The sequence below is a fragment of the Gadus macrocephalus genome, chromosome 2 (assembly GCF_031168955.1).
Source record: "Gadus macrocephalus chromosome 2, ASM3116895v1".
Taxonomy (NCBI): domain Eukaryota; kingdom Metazoa; phylum Chordata; class Actinopteri; order Gadiformes; family Gadidae; genus Gadus; species Gadus macrocephalus.
Genome location: NC_082383.1, coordinates 5,854,515 through 5,867,775, shown reverse-complemented (window position 1 = coordinate 5,867,775; position 13,261 = coordinate 5,854,515). Strand labels below are relative to the sequence as shown.

At 44.2% G+C, this 13,261-nt stretch overlaps 1 protein-coding gene across 1 annotated transcript; it reads right to left on the bottom strand.

Annotated features, from left to right (window-relative positions):
- Nucleotides 1-9,072: 9,072 nt before the first annotated feature.
- trim35-12 (tripartite motif containing 35-12) lies at nt 9,073-13,109 on the bottom strand. The gene is made up of 6 exons (XM_060036409.1): nt 12,047-13,109; nt 11,509-11,604; nt 10,630-10,860; nt 10,506-10,528; nt 10,293-10,414; nt 9,073-9,933 (listed from the first exon to the last, which is right to left on the bottom strand). Exons 1-6 carry the CDS (start codon nt 12,608-12,610, stop codon nt 9,368-9,370), a joined length of 1,602 nt encoding a protein of 533 aa, XP_059892392.1. The 5' UTR covers nt 12,611-13,109; the 3' UTR covers nt 9,073-9,367.
- Between the last annotated feature and the right edge of the window lie 152 nt (nt 13,110-13,261).

Genomic DNA, 13,261 nt, shown 5'->3' with positions numbered 1-13,261 from the left:
GACAAAAAACATAATGGGTAGCACTGTTGTTTTTTATTGGTCGTCATGAAAAAAAACATAAGGGGTAACAATGTCGTTTTTTATTGGTCGTCATGAAAAATACAAAAGGGGTAACACTGTCGGTATTTATCAAATAAAACATAGGGGGCAAAACTGTTGTTTTTCTTTGGTCGTCATGAAAAAAAACACAAGGGGTAACACTGTCGTTTTTATCAAATGAAACATTAGGGGTAACAATGTTGTTTTTTATCGGTCGTCATGAAAAAAACATAAGGGGTAACACTATCGATATTTATCAATTAAAACATAGGGGGCAAAACTGTTGTTTTTCTTTGGTCGTCATGAAAAAAAACACAAAGGGTAACACTGTCGTTTTTATCAAATGAAACATTAGGGGTAACAGTGTCGTTTTTTATCGGTCGTCATGAAAAAAAACATATGGGGTAACACTGTTGTTTTTTATTGGTCGTCATGAAAAAAAACATAAGGAGTAACACTTGTTTTTTATTGGTCGTCATGAAAAACAACATAAGGGGTAACACTGTTGTTTTTTATTGGTCGTCATGAAAAAAACCATAAGGGGTAACACTGTTGTTTTTTATTGGTAGTCATGAAAAAAACCATAAGGGGTAACACTGTTGTTTTTTATTGGTCGTCATGAAAAAAAACATAAGGGGTAACACTGTTGTTTTTTATTGGTCGTCATGAAAAAAAACATAAGGGGTAACACTGTTGTTTTTTATTGGTCGTCATGAAAAACAACATAAAGGGTAACACTGTCGTTTTTTATTGGTCGTCATGAAAAAAAACATAAGGGAAATAATAGAAACACACACATACATTTTAATGTCATGTATATCCTCTTTTTTGACGATTGATCATTATGCATTGTCATCGCCTCAGTGGTGCAGTGGATTTTACTCTGCCTAACCCCCTGGAGACCGGGGTTCAAGTCTGGTTGATGTCATCTGTTGGAAGTCTCTTATCTCTATTTCATGCAAATTATAAAGTCAAGTATAACCTTTGTGAAGACGTTATCCGGTGATTCATGGTGCATTTTTAATTTCAGAGGTTAGCACTCTAAACAGCTCATGTTTGGATCCCTGCAAAAACATAACACTGTCGATCTTTATCAAATAAAACATAGGGGGTGACACTGTTGTTTTTCTTTGGTCTTCATGAAAAAAAACACTGTCGATCTTTATCAAATAAAACATAGGGGGTAACACTGTAGTTTTTATCAAATTAAACATGAGGGGTGACACTGTCGTTTTTCTTTGGTAGTCACGAAAAAAATCATAAGGGGTAACACTGTTCCTTTTTTTATTGGTCGTCATGAAAAAAAACATAAGGGGTAACACTGTTGTTTTTTATTGGTCGTCATGAATAAAAACATAAGGGGTAACACTGTTCCTTTTTTTATTGGTCGTCATGAAAGAAAACATAAGGGGTAACACTGTTGTTTTTTATTGGTCGTCATGACAAAAAACATAATGGGTAACACTGTTGTTTTTTATTGGTCGTCATGAAAAACAACACTGTTGTTTTTTATTGGTCATCATGAAAAAAAACATAAGGGGTAACACTGTCGTTTTTTATTGGTCGTCATGAAAAAAAACATAAGGGAAATAATAGAAATACACACATACATTTTAATGTCATGTATATGCTCTTTGTTGACGATTGATTATTGTGTATTGTCATTGCCTCAGTGGTGCAGTGGAGTTTACTCTTCCTAACCCCCTGGAGACCGGGGTTCAAGTCCGGTTGATGTCACCTGTTGGTAGACTCTTAGCTCTATTTCATGCGAATTATAAAGTCAAGTATAACCTTTGTGATGTTGTTATCCGGTGTCTTGATGGTGCATTGTTAAGTTCAGAGGTTAGCACTCTAAACAGCTCATGTTCGGATCCCCGCAATAACATAACACTGTCGATATTCATCAAATAAAACATAGGGGGTAACGCTGTTGTTTTTATCAAATGAAACATGAGGGGTTCCTTTTTTTATTGGTCGTCATGAATAAAAACATAAGGGGTAACACTGTTCCTTTTTTATTGGTCGTCATGAAAAAAAACATAAGGGGTAACACTGTTGTTTTTTATTGGTCGTCATGAAAAATACAAAAGGGGTAACACTGTCGATATTTATCAAATAAAACATAGGGGGCAAAACTGTTGTTTTTCTTCGGTCGTCATGAAAAAAAACACAAGGGGTAACACTGTCGTTTTTATCAAATGGAACATTAGGGGTAACAATGTTGTTTTTTATCGGTCGTCATGAAAAAAAACATATGGGGTAACACTGTTGTTTTTTATTGGTCGTCATGAAAAAAAACACAAGGGGTAACACTGTCGTTTTTATCAAATGGAACATTAGGGGTAACAATGTTGTTTTTTATCGGTCGTCATGAAAAAAAACATATGGGGTAACACTGTTGTTTTTTATTGGTCGTCATGAAAAAAAACATAAGGGGTAACACTGTCGTTTTTCTTTGGTAGTCACGAAAAAAAACATAAGGGGTAACACTGTTGTTTTTTATTGGTCGTCATGAAAAACAACATAAGGGGTAACACTCGTTTTTTATTGGTCGTCATGAATAAAAACATAAGGGGTAACACTGTTCCTTTTTTTATTGGTCGTCATGAAAAAAAACATAAGGGGTAAGACTGCTGTTTTTTATTGGTCGTCATGAAAGAAAACATGAGGGGAGACACTGTTGTTTTTTATTGCTCGTCATGAAAAAAAACATAAGGGGTAACACTGTTGTTTTTTATTGGTCGTCATGACAAAAAACATAATGGGTAACACTGTTGTTTTTTATTGGTCGTCATGAAAAACAACACTGTTGTTTTTTATTGGATGTCATCTGTTGGTAGACTCTTAGCTCTATTTCATGCGAATTATAAAGTCAAGTATAACCTTTGTGATGTTGTTATCCGGTGTCTTGATGGTGCATTGTTAAGTTCAGAGGTTAACACTCTAAACAGCTCATGTTCGGATCCCCGCAATAACGTAACACTGTCGATATTTATCAAATAAAACATAGGGGGTAATGCTGTTTTTTTTATCAAATGAAACATGAGGGGTTCCTTTTTTTATTGGTCGTCATGAATAAAAACATAAGGGGTAACACTGTTGTTTTTTATTGGTCGTCATGAAAAAAAACATAAGGGGTAACACTGTTGTTTTTTATTGGTCGTCATGAAAAAAAACACAAGGGGTTACACTGTTGTCTTTGTCAAATAAAATATAAGGGGTAACACTCTTGTTTTTCATCAGTCATCATGGGAAAAAACATGAGGGGTAACACTGTCGTTTTTATCAAATGAAACGTAAAAAAAACTGTCGTTTTTTTATCTGTCGTCATGAAAAACCCATAAGGGATAACACTGTCGAAATGTATCGAATAAAACATAGGGGGTAACATCAGGGACGCGGGAAGTCAGTCCAAGGGGGGGGGGGGGTGCTGAGAGAGAGTCTATATAATGACGTCATAATAAATGCTGCGCAACATCCATTGTTTACAGAGACGAGATGACGGGTGTCGTCACATTCAGGGCTCCGCTCTGATAAACACTCTACTGGTGTGTAAAAAGAGTTCTGATTCAGGGCTCCGCTCTGATAAACACTACTGGTGTGTAAAACGAGTTCTGCCAACTAGCCACTGTTATTCACAAACGTCAGCAAGTAAACAATGTGGAAATTGGAGTCAACTTGGCTGATACTGTGCTGAATTTCCCACACTAACAACATGCCGACAAGCTGTTGCGGTCCGGGATTATACACAGCGTTATAACAAGGATTCAGGAGGTTATTTCTAAAGGTTTAAAAGGAAAGTGACAATAAAAGAAAGCCTTCATTTTCATCCAGAGTTACGAGTTGTCTGATATGAGGAAAGTGGCGGTTTCTCCGTCGGGTGAACCGTCCGTCTTTGCTCTTTTTTTGCCAACCAGTTTATGTGCGGGATTCCAGAATCATAACGATAACATTCAACGTGTCTATTAATATGGCAGGAACATTTTACACCAGTTTTAGAATGTTCACTACAACAGATGTTGAACACCAACATGCTTATGTAAATCAGCATAGTACGATATTCAGCTATCGACAGTTCTGCGATGTGCGTCATATCCTACGTCAGCCTACTCAGACAATGTTCTAAATAAAATGAAATGATAATATGGTAAATATCATAAAAAGGGTGGATGTCAATAATTTAATGAAAAATCATGTTGTATGATAAAATTATAAAAAAAAGAAAAAAGTATTGATTTTTTTCAGAAAACCTTCTCACCTGCAGTTACAGCCAGAGGCCGCCAGGGGGGGGGGTGCTGCAGCACCCTAAGCACCCCCACTTCCCGCGTCCCTGCCGAAGCCCTAAAGGAAGTGATGCAATAGGTGACTGGGTCGACAACATTTAAGTAAACTGTACTTTGAGGTCTCTTATATATCAAAGGGGGTCTCAAAGGACGCATACGCTTCAACCTGTGGCTCCAGCCCTACAGGAAATGACTCAGCAAGTGCTCCATCTCGTTGCACCTGCACCCAGCGGCTCGCTTGCAAGATTTTGGCCTGAAGTTCTTCCCAGACCTACACCCTAGCCATCCAACCTGCATATCTGAGAATCAGGCCTCTCTTTAATAATGACAAAAAGTTATGAGAGAAATACACATTAACTTTTGTCTCATAAGCGCCGTGGTGCCGGCTCCTTTTGACCTTTTGACCCCAGACTTCTGGGGGAATAGCTGAATCAATTCATTAGTCAATCAGAAGCATGTAAATATCTTCCCGGTGGCGTAAGAGGGCGAACAAGGTGTCCTTCAACATCTACACTTCCAGGCGATTGCAACGGTGCCACACATGAGCATATTCGAACATGTTTAATGGTAGTAATTAGCTGTCGAAATTGGAGGCCTTAATCAATAATGAGCAGCTATTGATTTGCTTCCCGATAGAAATGTGTGACAAATGACATGTTATTTAGCATCTACACGTTGAGCTGAGTCCAATGACACCCAGCATGACACTCTAGCAAATGGTAACATGTATTTTACATGGTACACCTAGGTGTAGGACATGATCTCGGTGTAGCAAGAGGGTGAGCTTGATCTCATTGGACTCAGCTTAACGTGTAGATGCTAAATAACATGTAATTTGTCAAAAATCTCCATCGGGAAGCAAATCTATAGCTGGTCATTATTGATAAAGGCCTCCAAAATCGACATGTGTGGCACTGTTGCAATCGCCTCGAAACGTAGATGTTAAAGGACACCTTGTTTTCCCTGTTACGCCACCGGGAAGATATTTTCATACTTCTAATGGATTGATTCATATTTTAAGGTTCTCGGAGTGAGACTTTAAGCGGCTGCAGCAGAAGTGTTGAGACGAAAGATGATATCAAGACATTTATAGAATATTCCCATTCACATTATGATTCTTCGTCATAACATCCGATCAAACATCCTTTACAGTCACCGAGCGAGGATTATGAAAGTCCAGGCCCCCCCTTCCTGCACTCGGGGTCCGACTGGGCCAAGTTTCGGGCAGGAAGGGCCACCCCTTCCTGCCCTCGGGGTCCGACCGGGCCAAATTTCGGTGCGGGGGTCCCAGTTAGGCCTTAGAATAAGGTATTCAAATTTCAGGGCGGTAGGACGTTCCTATCTCAAAAAAGTTTTTCCACCACATTCTGAACCATTAGGTCTTGCAGGTAACACTTCTGAGGGGCTTTGTCCAAATGACAGTCCATTTGGGAAAACTTTTTTTCTCTAAGGGCTAGAACTCCAAATCTTGGATATGTCGTTCTCGGGGCCCCGGGAAATGTGTGTAAACATTTTAGCCTCCCTACATTTTAGCCTCATTTTAGCCTCCCTAGGAGGTCACGCCCCCGGAAAAGGGGCATGACCTCCAACAGTACAGTAAATGTACATAAGACAGAGGTTTGTTTCTAGTCCCCATTTTTTGTGGGATGGAGGTGTACATTTGTGGCTTAAGGTGTGTAGACACAGCTTTTCATCACCGTTGATAGACATTGATTTCCTTTCGTCTATATCCGACGGTGAGGGATTAACATGAATGTCTATCTGGCGTTGAAAAACGACGAAAAAGGTACCAATTTTTCGTCGGAAATTGACGCCAGGGATCCTTGGCCATGCGTCACACATTTGACGAGTAGGGAGTGAGACTGTGTTGGACAAAACAGAGTTGAGGGGAGCAGTATAAAGCAGTGTTCTCAGCAGGTGGGCTCGCTAACAACGCCGGGATCCCTGCCGTTGGCACGAGTCCATCAGCCCAGAGGACATTCTAGCTACATTCAAAACCAACGCCGTGGGCCCCATCAACGTCATCAAAGTGAGCAGCAGGCAGCTAACGACGTCTCTATGAATGCAACATTGCATATTTTAGTATTGCGGCGCTTGTTCCAGACACCGGTGTGACTGCTATGATAAATATAGGGGAGGGCTCCTTAGCGTTAATTATTCAACACTACTCCAGGGCCAGTGATGATAGCTCCGGTGGTGAGAGGTTAGCATCACTCATGTCTAAACAAATGAGCCACTCCTAAACTCGCATCAGCTGGCCAGATTTCTATGAACTAAAATAACCCAATGAGCTCTTGGCATACTAGCAGTGAAAGGTGAGATATTATACCACCAGGTGCCCACTTGTGAGGTCAGAAGATTTTCAAAACGGCTTGTAACGGCTATACACACTCACACCTGGTGGTAGCCTATAATGTAACCTTTAACGAGATAGCAAAAATGCTTATTAAACAATAGGAACAATGTTACTACTCTGCTGTTGGCTTCCTCAAATCTTTTTATTTTATGAATAAACCCACGTATATTTTAACTCCTCTCCTACGTGTGCTGTTGTCGATAAAAGAATGCACTTTAGAGAGGCCGCTCTCACATTTGGTAAACACGTGGGCGATAGTTATTGCTATTCCTGGCAGAATGTCCCCTGGCTGCCCCCACGTCTGATTCTCCCTTCTAAATGTCCTTCCTGTCGCTTCTTCCCGTCGTCATGGCGATCGTCTCCAGGAGTTCCTGCCACACCTCTGCGCTGCAGCAGCAGCAGCAGCAGCAGCCAGCGGGACTGTCGGGATGTCCTGCAGCAAGGCAGTCGTGATCAGCATCTCTTCCGAGCTGGGCTCCCTGGAAGGCGACTCCCACACGTTCAGTGAGAGCCCTGCGTTCCCCCTACCTACCGCATCAGCAAGGTAGCGCGACCGGTGGCAGACTCAGTCACAAAGACACTACCACTAACACTGGGTGGCACGTGGCTCAGGAGGTAGAGCTGGTTGGCTGGTAATAACGGAGATTAATCGAGATTTAAAACACTTAGACTAATTTAAGAGAGAGAGTGCAAAAGAAATCGAGGGGTCCGGAGCAAGAATTGACAAAAGACTTTATCGTGCAGAAAAACAACAACGACAACAGCCTGAGTAGGTTTGCAAAGTCACTGCTTGAACTTCGGTCCCAGCCTTACTTTATACACATACAGGAATTTCTTTACTACAATGGAAGTTCCCTTTGTCCCTAATGAGGTTTCCGCCTAGTCAATCTTCGTCTCAGCATGTTATCAACCGCGCCCCGGTCTGAGGTCCGCAGGGATTAGCCTTGTTAGCCAAAATGACCCACGGCTGAAAGGTGGAGGTCAACATGACTTGACCCCGCAGTTCCCAGGACATTTCTGTGCACCTACCATCTGCTCTGAACCCAGACTCAGCAAGCATCATGTGTTTTCCACTATTTAAAATATGAAGCCTATTAATAATCATGGTTTACTATAGAATATACTCACTCATTTCTACCACAGTAACCAGAAGGTTTCTAGTTTGAGGTGTCCCTAAGCAAGACACCTAACCATAACTGCTCCCGAAGAACTGGCTGTCACTGCCGGTGTGTGTCTGAATCGGTGAATGTCAGGCCATATTGTAAAGTGCTTTGAATGGCCAATAGTTAGAAAAGCGCTGTATAAATGCAATCAAAAAACACTTGCACACCTTTGTCTCTTCTTCCATCCAACCGTCTGGAAAGAAGTCTAAATATTTGCATTGCCTTGGCTGTCCTAATCCTCTCTTCACTCTCCCTCTCTCTCTCTGTGGCGCTGAACCTGATGATGGTTTGTGTGCTGCAGGAGTTCCAGCAGAGCGAGGTCCTGTTTGCTGTCCAGGATGGGTAAAGGCCGGCATTGGGTGAAGGAAGGGTGAGTGAGTGGACCCTTTCCCACTGATATTACACTGGTTTGAGAGGAGAACCTTATTGATATTACATGAATACGTTTAACTTGAATCTACAATCCAAACCAACCGTAACTCTACCTGCTCTACCCAGTCTAGGGAAACACATTTCAAGCGTTTAAATGTTAATACAGCTGGGATCTTCAACAGACGGGCAAATAATTGTCTGGCCAAATAAGAGGTAAATAAACAGGGCTTTCATTATTTCTTATGAATATGAACAGAAATTATGACTTTGTTCATTTTGGACATTTACAAAATAGACAATTACAAAATGATCTTTCTTGGTAAAGACATGAAAAGGGAGTGTGACCGGACCGTCCTTGAGCTATTGGAATTGAGTTATGGTGATAGACGCCGTGACAGGAAAATGTTCCTTTCTCTAGCTTGCCCGCTAATTACCATCACCATCAGGCCATCACTCATCTTCCACTTCAACTTGGCCCTGGTGTATTTACCCTGTTCCAAACGTGTCATATTACAGACCCAAGATGGCCACTTTTGTGTGGTCGTTAACAGAAGAGATTCGACTCGCAGCTGGGACATCAATATTCAGCTTTTTGTGGCCACAAGGCGGACATCGGGGCCTCAGAGACTGTGGAGGGAATGCTCTACAAGTAAACCATGAGTAGAGCTACAGCTAGCAGTTAATTTCTTTCTCTTAACCATAAGATTATTTCCTTGATTAATCAGTAAGTCTATAAAATGTCATTAATAAAAGCAAATGCAATCGCAATTTACGAGAGAGATGTCTCAAATGTTCTTGATTTATCTGAGAAGCTGCCAAGAAAAACAAATCTATTCCGTTCATAGTGATCCATGAACCATTATATGAATTGCACTGCAACATTAAGCAGCAAATCTTTAATGTTTTTTACTTGACATATAATATGTAAACGATTATCAAAATCACATTTGATTAATTTTCTGTTTATCATTGCAGTCCTCATCATGTGTAACAATACTACAATGTTAAGCCACGAATGCCTGGATTTGTGCAAGCTAAATCCAAAGAGGAGTTTTATTCTTTATAATTAATTAGAATGAACTTCAATCATTGGAGGAGTTCCTTGAATTCACCGTGTAACGCGTGGCGGCGGCGACCGCAGTTACGCCCTGCGATCACCAGGTAGAGCTGTTCCACACTGCCACCTTGGAAGGGCAGATCCTCAGGGGGCTGGGGTTGTTCCCGTTGATGTTGGCGCCGGGGCAGAAGAAGGGGAACATCTTCTCGGTGAAGAAGTCGTGGAAGGTGTACAGGGTGGTCATGCGGGTGGGGTCGGAGAACACCACCTCCCCGGCCTCGTAGTCCAGCTGCACCCGGACCCGGGTCAGCTCCCCGCCGCCGCCCAACACCAGCGGCGTGCCGGGCCGCGTCATGGCAGAGTACTCGCCCTCGCAGTGGGAGATCATCCAGAAGCCGCCGTCGGGGCAGCCCGAGATGCGGCCCTTCCTGTTGATGGACTCCTTGACCACGCCCAGCATCCAGTCCACCTTGTCGCCCACCTCCACCTCCCAGGAGTGGCGGCCCGAGGTGAAGCCCTCCGAGCCCAGCACGAACACAAAGTGGCTGAAGCGCTCCGGGTTGTCCGGGAGCTGCTGCACCGAGCCGCTGTTGGCCACGCGGGTCAGGTCGCTGGACAGGGACAGCCAGGAGTAGGCGGTGTTGGGGTCCACGATGACCGGGGCTGATGGAGGTAGGAGGGGGCGTGGGACAGATGGAGGGGAAAGAGAAAAAAAGATAATCTGTAAGGATTATTATTATTTATTAAAAATGTTCACGATTTTATTTTTGAATGCTTTATCCTTTTTATTATATAGGGAGTAAGAAAGGAAGGTATGGGAGATAGAGGTTAAGGCATGCAGCAAAGGACCACGGGCAGGTATCGAACCCACGGTCGATCTGTGCATTAATGGACTGTGCATTAATGGTACGCTACGCGCTCTACCCGGTGAGCCACCGGAGGGCCCCGAGGATCTTTAAGAAGGGGTTTCGCAGGAATGAAACAAAAGCAAGCACCCGATGGATACAAGTAGAGATGCTCACTGTATTGGACCACCTCCATCATCTTCTCCCACACCTGGTACTTGAGGCTGCTAATGTGCTTGGTCACATTAATGAGAGAACCCGGAGGCCACACATCCGGCTCCTTGACCCTGATCTGAGCTCTGAGAGAACATATCATACAGGCTCACAAATTAATCTGCCTCTGCTAGTTTTATCCGAACGGAGTAAAAGTACCACAAAAAAAGCACTTACCTCTTTTTGGTGTTGTTGTAATTCTGCAAAAACAAAGGAGAGTGAGTCACTTAAAACATGGGATGTATTGATTGTATTCTGAGGGGCAAAGCGCAGAAACGAGAGCGAGTGCGTGGAGCGGTACCTGAAGAAAAAGGGCGTCGCCCGCCGCGGTCTCGTTCTCCACGGCGATGACGGCGTGGGACAGGGCCAGGATGTCCTTGGTCACGTTGTCCGTCCGCTTCTTGGCCAGCAGCTTCTTGTCCTCGTGCTCCTGCTGCAGCAGCAGCAGCCGGGCCTCCTCCTCCCTCTGGAGGAGCGCACGCAGCTGCTCAAACTCCTTCCTGATCTGCTGCTCCGTGGCCTGGCTCTGGCTCTGAACACACACACACACACACACACACACACACACGATTATTCGCATGCATGTGCCCACACACACAGATTCCTCATTCAACACATATGGAGCTAGTCTGACCTATATGAAAGATAGATTTCCTATGGTGAAGAATCCCACTATAGACTACATGGAAGGCTGATGTTTAATGATGTGGTTAAGACCGCAGATATTTCTAATTGTCATATTGGAAATGTGTATTAGGGGTGTATCATAATCATGCTCTATCCGTTTAAAAATATGATGTATTGATTTTGTGTGTGATAATACCAGACGACAAATATTGATCATTTAATTCTGGCCGGACAAATTGACCCTGTCAGACACGCTTCAATACTTACATAACATGTATTAGGATTCTGTGTTCACGGGGCCAACTAACACCATAGCTTGTCGAGTGCCTTAAAACTAGAGTTGGGTAACCTATTTATACAAAAATACAACAGGACAAAGTCCACATACACTAAACAAGTCTATCATCGTCATGGGTAACATGGTTTACTTTACAAACACCTGTTGCAGGTGTTGACACAACAGTAGGGAATGCAGTGCATTGTAAACTCTGTTGTATTGTGGGTAGAGAAGCTAATGTAGGGCCCAGTGCCCCTGTGGCCTGTGTGTTGATACCTTGATGTGCACCGTTTGGTCATCACACTCCTGCTTGGCCTCATACAGGCGCCGCAGGCTCTTCTTCAGAGGGACCAGCTCCTTCCTCAGCTCCCCCTGAAGGAGTGAGCAGAGGATCGTTACACTAGAGGGCAAGAGGCTGATTTCCCAATCCGACCACTAGGAGGTGACATGTCGGTGAGAACAGGCTTTCAGAGGTGTAGAAGTTTAGAAGGATGAAAAGGCTTTTGCATAGAAACTCATTGCCGTTTATTAATTTCCAGGGTTCAAATAATCTGTTAAATCTCAATTGATTAATCAACTCAATGATTAATAAAGTTGTATCTAATTGCATGTAAATATTCCATCACACCAATAAGAAACCATTGAGCCTCAGCCTACCTTGATCCCCAGGCGAGCCCCGGCCTACCTTCAGCCCCAGGTGAGCCCCGGCCTACATTCAGCCCCAGGTGAGCCCCACCCTACCTTGAGCCTCAGGTGAACCCTGTCCTACCTTAAGCCTCAGGTGTGCCCCTGCCTACCTTGAGCCCCAGCCTACCTTGAGATCCTGGGCCGCCTCCTCCAGTGGACACACGCTGTGACCCTGGTGCTTCTTGGAGGTCTGGCACACGCAGCAGATCACCTCCATGTCGTCCCGACAGTACAGCTTCAGAGTCTCCCCGTGCACCCCGCACTTGGCCTCCGCCACCATGCCGGACGGGACGGCCCCTGGCGCCCCCGTCCAACCCCCCGTGGCGGTGGCGGTGGCGGCGGCCTGCTGCCCCTCCTGCTGCTCCTTCAGGAAGGACTCGGCCAGGTTCTTCAGCACCAGGCTGACGGTGGGCTCCGTCAGGGAGCACTTGGTGCGGCACACGGGGCACTCCCGCCGCGCCTTCTTCTTGCTCCAGAACTGCTGAAGGCACGCCCGGCAGAAGCTGTGGCTGCACTGGAGCACCACGGGCTCCCGGAAGATCTCGCAGCACACGGGGCAGGACAGCTCGTCCTCCAGAGCCGCGGAGCAGCGGGAGGAGAGGGCGCGCGGGCGCAGCACGGCCGCCGCCACCTTGGGGCTCAGGAAGGAGAGCTTCCCCGGCTGGGAGGAAGCACGAGGACGCAGCGCCATGGCCTGCTGCCGGCTGGTTCCTGTCCACACGGGGGGGGGGGGGGCTCCTGTTTTCTGTGGGACGATGAGGCTCTTTCTTCTCCTTATGTCTCTCTTGATGTTAGTTCAGGAGGACGGTGGCTCAGCGTGTGGTCCCGTTGATCTGTTTCTTCTGATCGCTGGACTGCTTGCTTGTGAGGATAGAGCAGTGTGACCACAACATGCCCAAAGCAGGAGCTTCAGCATCAACAGAGACTGGAAGAGCAGGTTTCATTTCACTTTTGGTAAATAGGGGGCTATCGTTGAACGCCTAGCATTGCCCCTATGAAGCCATTGGTTTGAGAGTAAATACGACTTGGTTCCTAAGCATTGTTGTAGTGCTACAGATAGCTAGAAAGATATTCATCATGCTAACCTTTGAAAACATGATGTAATAGCACTAACTCTAGCATTAAGAATGTGGCAAACAATTCTTTGATTTGTCACTGAATTTCTGTGTGTGCTGAGTACTAGAGCTGCAATGATTAATCGATCGTGAGAAAAGTTTAAATCCAAGTTTGATAAAATTATTGTTCAAGTAATTTATAAAGCACAGATAACAAACATTTGCTTCTTAATGTGCAGTTAAAGTGAAACATATGGTTCATTTTAAAAGTAATAGTTTAGTTTTTC

Bases quoted from the DNA above. Each gene is read 5' to 3' on its own strand.
- trim35-12 (XM_060036409.1), bottom strand. From the start codon at position 12,610: ATGGCGCTGCGTCCTCGTGCTTCCTCCCAGCCGGGGAAGCTCTCCTTC. The intron at 11,605-12,046 runs GTAGGCTGGGGC...TCACTCCTTCAG, and splicing joins AGGCGGCCCAGGATCTCAAG to GGGGAGCTGAGGAAGGAGCT. The intron at 10,529-10,629 runs GTACCGCTCCAC...TTGTTTTTGCAG, and splicing joins GCGACGCCCTTTTTCTTCAG to AATTACAACAACACCAAAAA.